The sequence below is a fragment of the Clytia hemisphaerica genome, unplaced genomic scaffold (assembly GCF_902728285.1).
Source record: "Clytia hemisphaerica strain Z4C2 unplaced genomic scaffold, Clytia hemisphaerica genome assembly, whole genome shotgun sequence".
Taxonomy (NCBI): domain Eukaryota; kingdom Metazoa; phylum Cnidaria; class Hydrozoa; order Leptothecata; family Clytiidae; genus Clytia; species Clytia hemisphaerica.
Window position 1 is genome coordinate 1999662 of NW_027104594.1, and position 16262 is coordinate 2015923.

General features: G+C 36.2%; 4 protein-coding genes across 4 annotated transcripts in view; 2 read left to right on the top strand and 2 right to left on the bottom strand.

The window, feature by feature from the left end:
• Nucleotides 1–16262, bottom strand: part of LOC136823927 (uncharacterized) — a 402896-nt gene that overhangs the window by 154639 nt on the left and 231995 nt on the right. The gene's annotated exons all lie outside the window — the stretch shown is intronic.
• LOC136823875 (uncharacterized) overlaps nucleotides 1–16262 on the top strand; it is a 69240-nt gene that overhangs the window by 15076 nt on the left and 37902 nt on the right. Inside the window, exons 6-19 of the mRNA XM_067080031.1 lie at nucleotides 3–83; nucleotides 552–596; nucleotides 933–1070; nucleotides 1484–1783; nucleotides 2216–2486; nucleotides 2708–2900; nucleotides 3711–3838; nucleotides 4974–5357; nucleotides 5707–5801; nucleotides 5962–6075; nucleotides 6377–6433; nucleotides 6902–6935; nucleotides 7652–7731; nucleotides 15926–15994. Coding sequence (XP_066936132.1) covers nucleotides 3–83; nucleotides 552–596; nucleotides 933–1070; nucleotides 1484–1783; nucleotides 2216–2486; nucleotides 2708–2900; nucleotides 3711–3838; nucleotides 4974–5357; nucleotides 5707–5801; nucleotides 5962–6075; nucleotides 6377–6433; nucleotides 6902–6935; nucleotides 7652–7731; nucleotides 15926–15994 — 1989 coding nt within the window. The remainder of the gene's footprint in view (nucleotides 1–2; nucleotides 84–551; nucleotides 597–932; nucleotides 1071–1483; nucleotides 1784–2215; nucleotides 2487–2707; nucleotides 2901–3710; nucleotides 3839–4973; nucleotides 5358–5706; nucleotides 5802–5961; nucleotides 6076–6376; nucleotides 6434–6901; nucleotides 6936–7651; nucleotides 7732–15925; nucleotides 15995–16262) is intronic.
• On the bottom strand, nucleotides 8299–9356 carry LOC136823885 (histone H2B, sperm-like). Its single transcript, XM_067080042.1, has one exon. The coding sequence runs from the start codon at nucleotides 9153–9155 to the stop codon at nucleotides 8742–8744; it is 414 nt and encodes a 137-aa protein (XP_066936143.1). The 5' UTR covers nucleotides 9156–9356; the 3' UTR covers nucleotides 8299–8741.
• On the top strand, nucleotides 10045–13833 carry LOC136823876 (uncharacterized). Its single transcript, XM_067080032.1, has 2 exons — nucleotides 10045–11042; nucleotides 13747–13833. The coding sequence occupies exons 1-2, from the start codon at nucleotides 10121–10123 to the stop codon at nucleotides 13752–13754; spliced, it is 930 nt and encodes a 309-aa protein (XP_066936133.1). The 5' UTR covers nucleotides 10045–10120; the 3' UTR covers nucleotides 13755–13833.

A 16262-nucleotide genomic window follows, 5' to 3' on the forward strand; every position in this document is an offset into this window, starting at 1 on the left:
AGGATAAACATTACAAGAAGCATCAGTACATCAAGCATAATATCCTCCATAGACCAGGTGCATATCGTTCACTGGATACTAATGTAAGTTCTTTAATTCTTTACGGTTCATAATCAACCATTGTTAATATTCATGACGTAATCTTTTTTACGAAAACATCCGAAAACCTCCGGACGTTTGCCACCAGTTTTGAATTTAAACAATGAAACTGATGGCAAACGCCCGGTGTTTTTCTTTGTTTCCGTATAAGAAATTAGGTCATGGATATCAAGAATTGAATTACAGGCAGTTTCAGTGCTGCGAGTCTCCTCTGGTCACCTAACAAACGTGCACATACCTCCCCCAGGTAAACCCGGCTAAGGGTTTACACGCGCTCTCCTTGTGTAACAACTACTTTTAAATTTACCTCGAGAGGATTACCTCTCGCCCCTATTTGCAAATCACCTAACTTGAGGTCTAAAATCTTTAACTAGTTACGAAATAAAATGAATAGAGTATACGTTTATGCAGCGGCTTTAGCTGTTTCTTTCAATCATTTTCTTTACTTTTAGAAGTCGGGCTCGGATTCAAACGAGAGTTACTCCGACGATTTCAATGTGAGTTTACATTGTTTATTTTCCTATCAGCGCTAATACATTAAAACGCGTAATATTTGCGTTCCGAATGATTCGAGAAAGTTGATGAGTTTACTTGGTTCAAATGATGCCTAATTCATTACATCGAGGATCTCGCCAACAATATGGTGACATTCTTTGATCCTAGTAAAGCTGAAAACGAATCCCCTATGCGTTCAAGTTGGAACATGACGTCGTTTCAACGTTCATCTAACGTTAAATAGACGTTGTGAACATGAGATAAACGTTAAAACAACGATGGGTGCCAGTTATGTTGCTAAGAGTTTTAATAGTGAATTCTATATCACTTTGTTTCAGTCTGATTCGACAGAGATCCTTTCACCAGAGGAAGACGGGGAAGAGAGTGACGAAGAGAATGAAGGGCGTGGTTACATCCCGAGTGCCACGCCCACACCTGAACCAGTCAAAGAAGTCGATAAACTCGATTTTGATGCGGTAAGATTTGAAAAATACGCTATCATGTACACGTTTTTTTATAAGAACATCCAAAATTTTTGAAGCCTTTGGATGTTCTTAATTTTTTGAGTTTTAAGCCTGAAATGTTCTAAACATGTTCTTATTTTCACCATTTTGTGACTATTTTTGCCCATTTTCTTAAGAAATGGGGTGTTTTAGAGTCTGCAAAGCTTTAAAATGTTCTTAACTTGCTCTTAACATTTTGGCGATCAAAAGCCTTATCTTCTCATATAGTTTCCTCTTATACAAAAAACGTGTAAGAAGTTTCATCTTATCTACATATTATGTTTGTCGAAGAGAGGATGCTAAATATCTGACAAAGAAAAATGCGAGGAAAAACTTTTTTAATCAATACATACGATGTTTGAATCCTGATTGATTTCATATTTCAGAACCTTGACAAGCCAGATACACCACCTCCAATGCCAATCGTCGAGTACCCCAAGGTGGAGATAAACTTCACACCTCCATCACACGTCCTCAAAATCGTAGCGGATGCGAAAGAGGAAGAAGGCAGTGATTGGAGTGAAGATGAACCGGTCTATGTGTTGAAGGATGGTAAAAAGGGGACGTATATTATGAGAGATCAGAAATACTACCTGAAAGATACGGTCAAGGAGAACAAACGAAGCCGACTCAAAAAAACTCTTAAGGATAAGAGGAAAGCCATTGAACAAGGAGATATCAAAGAGGTTAGTGTTCATTCCAAAGAATGCAAACTAAACAGCCTCTTTGAAACACTGATCAAATCTCTCTTTCCTTAGAACATATATGATTCATGTAGTTTTCACGGACCCTGATAACCTTCGGTTGAAATGTTAACTAGAAATGAATGAAATATAAGCGGTCTTGTTAGAATTTGAGTGTGTTGGAGGATGGTAATAGAAACCTTTTTTATGCCAAGGGAACACAATTTTTTAGAAAGTTCAAGTAAAGGATCCTTTGTGTTTTAATTACAGTATGAAGGGTTACCATTTGCTCTTTTCACTTGGCCACAGATACATGATTAAAACTTTGTAATGGCTGTATCTAAACATTTGAGTAACTGAAGTATTTCGAATATCGAAGATTCGATCGTAGAGAAAATGTTTTCTAGAATGTTTTACTCTTTCTTTTGGCCACAGATTCAGTACATCAATTACAAATCAGAGAGTGACGAAGAAGCTGACGACGAACAAGAAGAAGAGAGTGAACAAACTTTCGATGGAATGGATCAAGAAGGTGAAGGAGTGAAAGAGGAGAAAAAAGAACAAGTAAAAGATGATGAAGAGGAAGAGAAGAAGAAAGTGGTATTACAAGAATCGGAAAGTGAAAGTGAAAGTGAAACGGACACAGATGTGACTGAAGAAGAAAAACAAGATGAAAAAAATAAAGAACAAATCGACAATAAGATTGGTAAGTTGATAAAAAGTTGATTTTTACGTTTCTACAAAGAACATGATGAAGCTTATGTCGTTAAGTTTAATTTACAACCTATATGAAGATTAATTCAGTCATTTCTTTATTAGAAATAACCAAGTATATTTTGGTAAATTTATTTAGTAAGAGGGTGTATAAAGTGCTATTACAGTGTCCTAAATCGACAAATTTCAAAGATCCTCTTTTTGACTCTCTAGATGAGGATGTAGATGACGAACTAGCGAACCTTTTATCGGCGGATGAAAAACAACCGCCCCATCCGCCCTCAGAGAGCGAATATGATTCTGAAGGCAACAAAATCACCAAAGTGAAATCACCGCCCAAAGAAGAGATGGTGGTTGAACAGCCCACAAAACGGCGCAAGAAAAGAAGAAAGAAGAAAAAGACTGTGTAAGCTTTGTACGAGGATTATCACTTAGACGGTAGTACCAAGAAGTGCGTGACTTTTTTCGATCCCATACTCACGCATTTTGAAATTTCCGGTCATTTGAAACGGTCATTTTTCAACAAATTTGAAAAAAGACAAACTTATTACGGTCTGATTTCAACCATGTAAACGGGCTCTAAAAGTTAGCTTCTTTATTTTCCATCCTAGTGCTTTTCTTGGTCTCGGTAGGGCTAAAAAGGAAAAATTGATTCTAAAGTTGAATTTCTACTTTTCCCGGTTTACGCTGGATTTTCTTTCATATCCTTTTTAACCCTGAAACATTTTCTTCGCGACTATTGATGGTATATTTTTTTCAATACCGCTTGATTTTCAGTGTTGACCTGGCTTCAATCCTCTTATATGTTAACGTTTTTCACACTTTCGATCCCAGTCCCTATTAGTTTGTTACTTTAAGATTCTGGTAGCGCTCACGAAAGTACCTATAACCCGATCAGGTAAAATCAAAATGTGGTGCAAGTGGCTCTGGGTACGAGATTACCTTTCTTTATTGACCTTTGAAACAATCAAGACATGTTTTTTTTTATAACGTTTATAAGTACACTGAACACTGGATTTGGTGAAAAAAATAAGCATAAAAGAATATGCATCCCTTATTAGTCATTTGTCCATTTCTCTTGTTTGTGTAATTAATTGGAAATGTTCATTTTTCTTCACAAGTATAATTTGAGCTTACGCTTTTTAAACAGTTTTCCAAAAAAAGAATGCTAATAAAAAGAATATGTATTCCTTATTTTCTCTTTGAACACTTTCAGTTACATGCATTACAAGACGAGTGACGATGAAACGGAAGAGCGGAAACGACGGAAAGTGGAAAAAGAAGAGGAGGAACGGAAAATTAGAGAAGAGAAAAACACTATCAAAAACAAACAGTTAGAAACAGGTATGATGTTGTGGAAAAAAAGTTTTTTGACTACAGTTGACGCTCTCTTATTCGACGTTCTACTATTCGATAGGCCCCATTATTCGATGAAATTTAAAGTCCCTACCAACAAGAAACTCTCGTAAACGACGTTCTACTATTCGATAAGCTCCCTTATTCGATGAAAATCCGATTCCCCTTGAAGATCGAATTAGAGAGCGTCAACTGTATTTCCTTACGGAATTCAATATTCCCTATTAATAGTTTTTGAAGCCCCCTTGGGAAATTGTTGTTTTTAACGTGGTCGTCGCTCAATGTCCCAATCTTTAGGATATTTTAAGGGTAAGTAAAAAAACCTATGCACCTAAGGCTATGTTCGCACGTGACGGTTCTATTTCGCTCCGAAAGGAAATGAAGCTATTCTATTGGTTAGAATTGACGTAATACTTAAATGTAACCAATAGAATGGCTTTATTTCCTATGCACCTAAATTACTATAGATCGTGAGGTTGAAGATAATAGCAGAACTAATATCATCCTATAATTTATGAGAATTATCTCTTGATTCTAACCCGGTGTAATACAAATTTCATCTACCGCCTCTATGCTAAAAATACTTATTCCTTCACCACGGAAAGTCAAGCTATGCACTTTCTATTCATGAGGCGAAAAAAAAACGCTATGTTTGAACTCGCTAAAAGGTTTTGTTTACTACAATTTTAGTCAGGATATGTTGGGATTTTTGGGTATTTCAGCGTTTTGCTGAATTTAAAGTTCGGGTATGACATTTTCAGGCCTTCAACCTAATCACGTATATATTTTGATTTTTAGCTTTCAGGCTATATTCTCAGCTTAGACGGACCATTCACAAGCTTTTGGATCCTCAGATCCTAAGCTCCTAATTTTCATGTTAAAACTCTGAGTTAAAAATCTGCTTTCCAACCCTAAGTTAAGGCACTTAAAAACTATTTGATGTTTTTAAAATTTTACAAGGAAATTCCTTTTGTGCCAAATATTATGGCCATAGTAAATACTATTTTCTTTAGTAAGCGTCCTGTTTTCCCCTAGTTTAACGTCATACTGTGGGAAAATGAATACCAACCAGAACAGTATTTCCAGTGAATTTCATAAGCACCTGGTTTCTTTTTCCTTTCAGGAATCGTTTACAACAAAGAAGATGATAAACTTGAGGATGATGATGATATGGACTTCAAAGAATTTTCCGAAAGTTCAACAGATGAAGAAGACCGAAAGAAACTGATTGTTATTGAGGAGGCGATCGAGGCGGAAACCTTCGCCACCCTCCGCCCTGAAACTATCGACGAGAAATTCTTCGACGCAAAGGGAGACCAAGATTCAGACTCCGATCTTGATGAATTTGGGCGTTTGAAAGATCGTCAACGTCCATCATCCACCCTGTTTGATTTTTTACCGCCCTTAAAACCAGATGAAAGATTGGATAATGGAGACATCACTCATTGTAAAAATAGGTTATCGAGACATGTTGTCATCATCAGAGAAGCATTGGCACGTAACGGCCGTAAGTCAAGTTCTATTCCTTTAAGCCCCTGCAAGTTGTCGCCTATTATAGGTTCTTAAAGGTTTTCTATAAAATTTTCTGGACATGGAACTAAGAGAGTCTAGGAACTCGCAAAAAGTGTTTCTTATGCTCTGAGGCTGAAAGGGTTGTGCTTTAATCTTATAATAAATTAGTGTAAATCAAAGCTTTGTCGACGAAAAACATAGCACGTCCAGTTATCGGCCCTTTACCACTCGTGACTGAAAACCACTTTTTATCTCGCTATAATCCCGCATAAGCTCGCTTTAACGACTTAAATAAGTTTGCTATAACTATTTATAATCTTTATTTCTTCCTTAACTCTTTATAGCTGGAGATTTGGAAGTAGCCGTTGATGTTATCATTTCAAACAATTGCGATAATCGCCGATGGCTTAGAAAGATTTACAGAGACTCTTATCTACAGGTTCGTTGACCGTGTATTTTGCAGACCGAACGAAATGTTTTGAGTTAGTTCAAGCCCCTTTTCTCATATCCAGCAAAAGCATGGATAATAAGCAGGGCTAGCTTTTTGCAACATTGTTTAACGTATAGGACTAGCTGGTATTTTCTGATTTCTCTCGTAGAGTTTACTACTGGACTTGCGCAAAACGTTACCAGCAGATGTAGCAAGTGTGATGTCATACATGATGATTCCGGTCTGTGAATTTGATGCTATGTGTCTTTGGGATGCACTCAAGGTATAGTAGGCTACTGCTCATCCCCTAGCAAAGAAAGTTCACTGCGATTCAGACTAAAGGTTTAGCAGTTTTTAGAAGAAGATTCTTCATGAAAATGTTGAAGATTTTTTCTACTTTGACAAAGATATTACGATATCGATTTTGTATTTTCTTTTAGAATATGCTACGTCTATAGACTACTGCTTCTTTAAGAGCCTAAAACCTTGAACTGGTGTTTGTAGGGTATTGGTTGACCTATCAAATTTTTGGCTATTATCAAAGCCTGTTTAAAAAAAATCGTAATTCAATCTTTATCTTTTAGGGTTTACACAAAGATGCGAACGTTTTGTGTGAGATTCTTTGCACAAGAACAAACAAGGTAAAGCGTATGCGTGCATCCTTCATTTAAGCGCCTCCAAAAAACCTCAATGGATGACACCATTTTCCCTAAGTGAAATTTATGAAATTTTTGTCAATGTAAAATTTCCAAAAAATACTGCCCGCATTGTTGAAAATTAAGAAAAATTAGATCCCTTTTCATCGACTGTAGGACAGTTGTTTTTTGTTCGTACTCACAAATCGGGGAAATAAGTCGAGATAATAGTAATAATCGGGAAAAAAGTTTGGAAAAGTACTATTACTAAGCGAAATTTGTTGTGGACGTAAGGCCAGCCTTTGCTACAGTCTAATAGGCCACTGTGGGCACTATCTGTTAATGTCTATAGGTGTTGAATCTTCGATCGAATAGAAAATTAAATTTGAAACTCGAAAATTTTTCAGAAGTTTGGTACTGAGAGGCGAGTTGTTGCATTAACAGTTTTACTAAAGATTTTTCTTTCATATTTAGGAATTAGAGGAAATCAGAAATGCATATTCTCTTCGTAAGTTTTTTTAAAATTTTATATAGTCCATTCTCCCTAATAAACCATTCGTCGCACGAGTTAGTTTTTGAAAATTCGATTGGCAAAAAGTCGCACGACAAGACTATTCGAAAATCTATTTCCAGGTTATGAAATGGTGACGTTATAGAGAGGTATTTCGATATCGATATTTTACGTACACCGCAGTTGACGCTCTCGTATTCGATTTTCAAGGGGAATCGAATTTTCATCTAATAAGGGATTGTGTAGAATCGTAAAGCGTCATTTAGGAGACTTTCTATCCGAAGGTGGCTTTCAATATTATCGGATAATGGAGCGTATCAAACAGAAGAACGTGGAATTAGAGAGCGTCAACTGTAGTTGCCAGATAGTATCCCAATTCGACAAAACTAAAACACTACTGTTAAGGCCTGTCTCCATTTTCGCGCGACGTGAGCGAAAACTTTTTGACGTTTTTGTAAGGTCATTGGTCGGTTGAAAAATGAAGCAATTCCATTGGTAGAAATTGACGTAATGGATGAAAAAAGTAGAACTTCCTTCAACTTTTTTTTGTTTGCGCGAAACTTTTTTATGACGTAATCTTTTCTTCAGGCAAAAAAGGTTAAGAAAAAAACTGTCGCCCATTTCGCACGAAAGTGGAGACCGGCCTTTATACAATAACATAAACCTAACCTAGACGAAATTAAAAATCCTTTCTTTCACCACCACGTGTCCAGGTTACGGCGAAGAATTGATTGACCACGTGGAAGATGAAACGATCAGTGCTTTTCAACGAATGATGATGCGCCTAGCCAGTGTGAGTTAAAACATTCGTTCGTTCGTTCGTTCGTTCGTTCGTTCGTTCGTTCGTTCGTTCGTTCGTTCGTTCGTTCGTTCGTTCGTTCGTTCGTTCGTTCGTTCGTTCGTTCGTTCGTTCGTTCGTTCGTTCGTTCGTCGTTCGTTCGTTCGTTCGTTCGTTCGTTCGTTCGTTCGTTCGTTCGTTCGTTCGTTCGTTCGTTCGTTCGTTCGTTCGTTCGTTCGTTCGTTCGATTTAAGATTGGGATTTCTTGGGATTTGTTCATTAGCTTTTTCGGATTTTTTGTACAAAAAATTCAAAATTGTAAAATGTCATAATTAGCCATTACTATTAAAGGCCAGGGCAAACCAGTCTAGCATTATTTTTAAATGTTGGATGAAAAACTTAAAACCTTTAATTTACTATTGTTGGCGTTTTTTTCCTATTTTCTTTTTACATCAATCTTCAGGTAGGTCCATTCAGCATCTAGCTTGTCTAATTTGCTGTTTTTGAACCATAAAGAAGGAAAAGCTTTATAGTAGATTCAAAAACTTACCTTAACCTGAAAACTGACCTTAAAGTTAGAAACGAGAAGAGATGTCTAGATTCTATTTTTTCACACACAGTCGAGCGCTTTGCGAATCTTAACATGTTTTTCTGATGAGGGAATGTAAGACTCTAGGTATTTGTAATCTCCTCGACCTTCTTGAGTGTTTGGTATCCAAAACAGTTACGATGTTTTGGGAACTGGATAAATAAAAAAATGGAAATAAGACTGAAAAGCTCGGTTTTAGATTCGTTTAATTAACTTAGCAGCCGATTCTTATATATTTAGTAAGTTTTGAGTGCTTAAAAGCTTAAGAGCTGACAAGAACAATGTCATCAGCGAATTCTGTATCAATGGGGGTGAATATCTGGGTTACGAGCCTGAGTTTACGTTGATTAACAACAGATAGACAAATTTATATTGTTTTTCAAGAGATTTGTGGTCTTAAAAAAGACCGTTTTTATCCATGTCCAAGATGACTCATCTACTTGCTGCTGGTGTATTTGGTGACAGCTTTGGTTCCTTCTGAGACGGCGTGTTTGGCCAACTCTCCTGGAAGCAAGAGGCGAACTGATGTTTGAACTTCACGAGATCCCATGGTCAACCTCTTGTTTTGAATGCAAAGCCTTGATGCTTGACCAGCCAATCGTTCGAAGATGTCATTGACGAAAGAGTTCATGATGCTCATGGATTTGCTCGAGATTCCAACATCAGGGTGAACTTGTTTCAAGACTTTGTAGATGTACATGGTGTAAGATTCACGTCTTTTGCTTCTTCGTTTGTTGGTTTTGGCTCCAGGTTTGCGTCCTCGTTTCTTCATTGCTTTTCCAGCTTTCTTGGGACTAGCAGCTCTTGATCCAGCCTTCTTTGGACTTGCTTTTCTTGGACTTCCAGCCATTTTGAATTTAGATATCACTTGATACTTTCCTCTCAGAAGTGAGATGTGATGCTTAACGCCAAAGTTCTTGCCTTATTTATATGCTGAAATGAGATAACTGGACGTTCGATTGAAAACGTTCGATCATGAAATTCTATGCTTTCTTTCGCGTCCGCAAGAGGTTTAAATAAATAAACATTCGATTTTTACATTCGAACGTGGGTTCAAAAATAGGATAAACAAACGTTCGATTGAAAAAAATATTCGAATGATCGTCTCTTTCGCGTCCGAATTCGTTACTGTTGATGTTTTCAATTTTCCTTGACAAAAATAAAAATATGTCTTTAGTAAAACACACAGAAACACAAAGCTTTTTTGAAGTCCCAGAAGTTACAAAATGACGAAAGCACGTCTTGAAAGCAAAACGAAAACATCAGAATCTTCAAATGCAAAGCCCTCCCCCTCAAAAACACGAAAACGAAAAAGTAGACGACGTGAAAGTTACAAGAACTACATTTTCAAAGTATTGGAGAGAAATTATCCTGGACAAGAGATTTCCAAATCTTCCTTGAAAGTGATGAATTCTTTCATCCTGGACATTTTCAACGGTGTAGCGAATGAAGCATCGAAGCTGGCACATATGAATAAAAGCAGTACTGTTACAACGTACGAGATCCAAGAAGCAGTCAAGTTGTTATTGCCTGGTGAACTTGCAAAGACAGCCATACCCATGGACAGCAAGCTGTAAACAGTTTAGACACCAAAAGTAATTTTTCTGAAACGAATGCAACAGACTCTGAAGTGAAGGAAGATTAATAAACTGGCAGATCAATGAATTTATTTACGCTTTCGGAAAAATATCGTATTCGGTTAATTTGCGTTCCGTAAATTAAATCTTTTCGGACTGGCGCGTGGTATTCAAAAGGGTTAACAGATTACAGTTATTCACAAGTCGATCGAAACTCTCTCTAACTAGTAGCTTGCGTATGAGCAGAACAAGATTTTTCAACATGGATGCAGATCAGCCACCACTCACAAGGAAAAGAACTACAAAGAAAACATCAACGTCTACGATAACTAAACCCAATACGTCAACAGGTCAGGTCAATTTATTTCAGCTTAATCCAGCAATAATTAGTACAGATGGAGAAGAATTCAATCAGCCACCGAATCCAATTAATACCCAGGCAGGCAATCCCCTTCTCCAACAACAACCACCCCAAGATCCTTGGGCCCAGCTGAATTTGTTCCAACAGAATATTTCGAATATGCTGGAAGACAAGTTTCGTGAACAGGATGCAAAAAGAAAGTTGGATCAAAACAAGACAACAAAACGTTCAAAAGTTGATATTACGTTTAAATATAAGACTAATGAATTACAATATAAATTCCTAGAGGATATAAACGATTATGTTGACGAAGCCAAAGATCTAGCTGCCTCTGGATCCAAAAAGAGACTAGCCAGCTGCTTAGATGACATTTCTTCAACCGTCTCAAAACGTCAAAAAATCATCAGGTTAGCTGACAAATCCCCCGCTGGTTGGGACACGGTGAAAGAATACGTTCAGGACGAGCTCGCCAGTGATAGTGACGATGACAAAAAGATGAGACAAGCTGAAAACCGAGCAATAACGAAGAAGAAGCAGCAAACCAAGGTTCAAAAACCAAGAACAACATCTTTTCAACCAAATCTGTTTGGGCAACGTTTTCAAAGTCAGCCTTCATTCGTCCAGCCTGCGTTTGTTCAACCACACCAATCGCCATTGATCAATCCACAACCGCAACGTTTTGTAATTCCACAACAAGCTACTTTGACGAGATTCCCAATGCAGCATCATCCAGCGAACACGTGTTTTCACTGCGGATTGCCTGGTCATTGGAAACATTCCTGCCCAAATAAAGGCAAAGGTATAAAAATTAATGATTCTGAAAATCCCACTTATAAAGTTAAAGGAAATTTAAAAAGGCATATAGGCTTTTGGGAAGAAACTCTACAGGCCAATGACTTTATACTCAATATTATTCGAGATGGTTATCGCATTCCATTTAGATATTTGCCTCCCTCATATGATTTACCAAACAATAAGTCTGTTTTTAAGGAAATCGATTTTGTCGAAGACTCTGTTAACGACCTAATTAAATTTAATTTTGTTTGCGAAGTTGCGAAACCTTTCATATCTAGTCCTTTGTCAGTTGCTTACAACTCCAGAGGTAAGAGACGATTAATCCTTGATTTGAGTTATCTTAATCAATACATTTGGAAAGAAAAAATTAAGTTTGATGATTGGAAAATGTTTGAAAATTTTATCGATTCCGATTCAGAAGCTTTTTTGTTTAAATTTGATTTGAAGAGCGGCTATTTTCACATCGATATTCATAAAGATTTTCAGAAATATTTGGGTTTTTCTTGGACATTCAAAGATGGGACGAAAAAATATTTTCAATATACTGTTTTACCTTTTGGTCTTACTTCAGCTCCTTTTCTCTTCACAAAAGTAGTCAGAGTTCTCATCAGATACTGGCGTTCATTCGGTGTCATGATCGCTTGTTTCCTTGACGACGGCATGGCACTTGAATATTCTAAAGAAAAAGCAAAAACTAACTCAAAATTTGTTAAGGATTCTTTAGAACTTTCAGGGTTCGTAGCCAACAACGAAAAATCAGAATGGGAACCTTCAGTAAAAATGGAATGGTTAGGTATAGTCATCGATTTTGAAAGCAAAACTTACTCTATAACAGAACAGCGCATCTCTTCTCTTCTCGCATCAATAGACGATCTTTTCTCTTCTATCAACAAAGCTTCTGCTAGAAAACTTGCGTGTGTTGCTGGTAAAATAATTTCTATGAAATTTGTTTTGGGAAATATTGTGAGATTAAAAACACGTTTTCTTTACAAGCGCATTGAAAGCAGAGTCTCTTGGGATAGGCCATTTAATCTGTCAAATTTTGATGACGTAGTTGACGAGTTATTATTTTGGAAGTTCAAACTGAAACTTCTTAACAATAGGCCTATAATTAAGTACGAATCACCTCTTCTTAAAGTCTATTCAGATGCCAGTGATACTGGGGTAGGTGCTATCACTGAAAACAACATTTGCTACCGTAATTTGAATTTTGCCGAGAAAAGCGAAAACTCTACATTTAGGGAATTGCTAGCCATTTTGCATGCAATTAAGTCTTTTGATATTCTAATAAAAGGAAAGTTTTTACTATGGCACACAGACAATTATAGTGCAGCTATTATTGTGAGAATTGGTAGTAACAAAACAAATTTACACTATTTAGCGACAAGCATTTATGATGCGTGCAAAGAGAAAGGCATCAAGCTCACAGTAACTTGGATCTCTCGAAAACTTAATGTTATTTCTGATAAAATTAGTAAATCGATTGATTATGACGAGTGGATGACTTCTAATTCCCTTTTTCAGTTTATTAAAAATAAATGGGGCCCTTTTTCTATAGACCTCTTCGCAGATAACAAGAATTCGAAGTGCAAGCGATTTTGCTCTAAATATTGGTGTCCAGATACTTTCAGAGTAGACGCCTTTTCTTTCGACTGGACAGACGAAAACTGTTTTATGGTGCCTCCTACATTTCTTATTGCTAGATGTATTAAACATTTTTTATCTTGTCAAGGTTCAGTTTCAGGAGTTTTAATCGTACCTTTTTGGCCCTCTGCAGTGTTTTGGCCATTAATTGTTGATAGTACTCAAAAATTCAAAGGATATATTTCAGATTACCTTTTCTTTCCTTCGACAAAAAATTTATTTTCCCCAGGGGACTGTAAAGAGGCATTGATGTGCAGTCAGAATGATGATATACCTATCTTTGTTTTGAGGATTACAAAATAAAGGAAAGTTTGTTTTTTGTTATTTCAAAGAAATCATAATTTCTATTTAGACGACACTCTAGCACAAGTGATTAATTCTCAATTTGATGTAAAGGATCAGTCATTGAAAGAGATCGTGTCCTTTCTGCCGAATTTAATAACTCAATCAAGAGCATCAAATACCACAAAGAAGTACACTTGCTATTTTCATCAATGGGAAAGTTGGTGTTGTAGCTTTCAAGAAATCAACCCTTTACCTACACAAGAACAATATATTATTCTTTTTATTGTAGCTTCATACCAAAGTGGAAAATCTTTTTCAGCCATAGAAGCAACGGTGCATGCAATAAAGTATTTTCATTCTTTGATAAATGTCCATTTCTCAGACAATTCTATGATAAAACACGTATTAGAAGCTGTAAAACGCATGCTAAATCATGTTGCGCAGAAAAAGTTAGCCCTTACAGTCGAACAATTGTCTTTAGCTGTTGAATATTTAAACAAGGATTGCAGTCTCAAAAATTTAAGGATGAGAGTCATTATGATTCTTTCGTTCACCGGATTTCTAAGGTTTAGTGAATGTCAAAATTTGAGAAGGTCCGATATCAAAAATTTTAAGGATTATCTGATGTTATTTATTGAGAAAAGTAAGACGGATGTCTACAGAGAAGGACACTGGGTTTTGATAGCCCGTACTAATTCCAGGCTTTGTCCAGTTTTGAACTTGATTAATTATCTGAGAAAAATAAATATTGATGATATTTCTGATGAATTTATTTTCAGGGGGATAACTAACGTTAAAGGGAAGGAAAAGCTGAGGAAAGCCAACAAGACCATCGGCTATTCGACTATTCGAGACCACTTCATTGTTGCGTTGAAAAGTGTTAATTTGGATCCAAAATACTACGGACTGCACAGTTTGAGATCCGGAGGTGCATCAGCAGCTGCAAATATGGGAGTACCGGATCGATTGATTCAAAAGCACGGTCGGTGGAAGACCACTGGAGTTAAAAACCGATATATCTCGGAAGATGTTGATAATCTTTTATTTATTTCAAGAAACTTAGGTCTTTGATTTAAGGGATAGTCGCCACCCTTCTATTTGAGTTTTTCACTTCACACATGCTATTAGTTTACAGCCTTTCGGTTCGACCCATTACTATCATAATAAAATGTGGAACCTGTCTCGCGTTATACACATTGTGTCTCTTGTTTTTTACTCCCTTTTATTCCTTTAAGGCCTTATCAGTCTTTTATTTTGGAGAATAAGGAAATAAATAAAGTTATTTTCGTTTCGAAGATAAGAAAATAAATGAATTTATTTACGCTTTCGGAAAAATATCGTATTCGGTTAATTTGCGTTCCGTAAATTAAATCTTTTCGGACTGGCGCGTGGTATTCAAAAGGGTTAACAGATTACAGTTATTCACAAGTCGATCGAAACTCTCTCTAACTAGTAGCTTCTCTAATTAGCAACCCTCTGAGTTCATGATTTCCATCCAGAATTTTAGCACAAATTTAATCTCAAAATAATTATGTGGAATTTTTGTGAAAAGATGTTTATTTACGTACATATTGATTGTGTCTATACATGCCTGGGTGCATTTTACATATGCCAGGGTGCATCGATTTTCAGATATATTCTATTGAATATACATGTGATTGAAGGATGTGGGTATCCTTTACCTTCTCTCGAATTTTTCAGTCCTTACGGTTTCTTTCAAACAGCTCAGTTTTCAGAGACAGTCTGGGCACCCAATTTTGACCACCGGGGTTTGAAAGTTTTTGTCCGGGGGATATCGGATTTTCGAGTTTTGGTTAGATAAAAGATAGATAAAAATTTGCGTCAGGATCGGATAAATCCTTTTCTCGTGGTTTTTTCAGCAGAGGTAAAGTAATAAGACGGAGTCGAAGTAGTTTTTGATTATTTTATTTAGTTTAAGGAAAGGTTTTTCTTTAATTGTTGTACCTAGAAAATAATTGTATTATTTTAGAGAGAGAGCCAGCCTTTCGGTTCGACCCATTACTATCATAATAAAATGTGGAACCTGTCTCGCGTTATACACATTGTGTCTCTTGTTTTTTACTCCCTTTTATTCCTTTAAGGCCTTATCAGTCTTTTATTTTGGAGAATAAGGAAATAAATAAAGTTATTTTCGTTTCGAAGATAAGAAAATAAGCTAATTTCAAGTGCTGTCTAGTGTAAATAATTTTTGTACGGTGGTAAAAAGCATTTATATTCCTGGATTATTTATTAATTTTTTTATAAAATTGCAATAAAATACTCCCTTTCTTGAGTCAAAATCTTGCTTATTTATTGTCAAAGTGCTTTAATAAAAGTCACTTAAAAGTTAAAGTTATCTCGTGTACTTTTTTCAAAATTTATGATGTATGTAAAGTAACTGTCATCATGAAGCTGTAAAACAGTCCGCCAGATTTTCGTTTTTTTTTTTGCAAGGTAAAAAAACAATGATTGAAGCTATGTTTTTATTTGAAATTAAGGGATTCAAAATCTGTTATTGATGTTTAATTTGTTTCTTATTTAATTATATCTTTCAACTTCAAGTAGCTTTTTTGTTATTTGGATTTTAAATTTTTTTTTTCAAAATAGCAACCTCGTCAAATGCTCCTAGTCTACTTCACTGGACTCAGCGTCATCAAAAATTATTAGAAAGCAATGAAAATCAAAGTTCAGTCAGAAGTAGAGTCTAGTCTACCGAAAACCTCAATTTTATCTAGCGAGGAGATAAGAGATCTTTTCGTGTTCATTCTGAACTGTGCTACGTTCAATGAAATACAACCATGTATTGAAATCAAAAAGGTGACAAGCATTTTCAGTGGACCATACCCAATCCCAAATTTTTTTCTACGCTTCAATTTGCTTAATAGGGGGCGGGGGCTTAAAATAATCAAACGGTCTTAATTATGATTGTATATATATTTACTTTTTGTCATTTTGTAGGGCCAACGTGAAGAAGAAGCGAATTGGACGAAAGATGATGCTGCTCGAGAAGCCAAAGCTATCAGTGCTGTAAGTTGACGCCCCCGCTAAATCATTTTCACCGTAACACCATTGTTCGAAGTGATACAGTATTTGAACCATCCGAAATTCCAAAGGGTATTTTCTCAAGTGGGTCCACCAGAAATACTTTAGATTTTTGCTTTAGAGAGACTTTAAAATTTAAGATTTTACCAAGATAACACGCCTGTCTCGCAGCCCCGGTGGAGCTTCTCCCTAAAGTAGAAATAATTTTTTCTATCAAAATATTATTCTCTGGTCAAAATATCCAGTGGAGTGC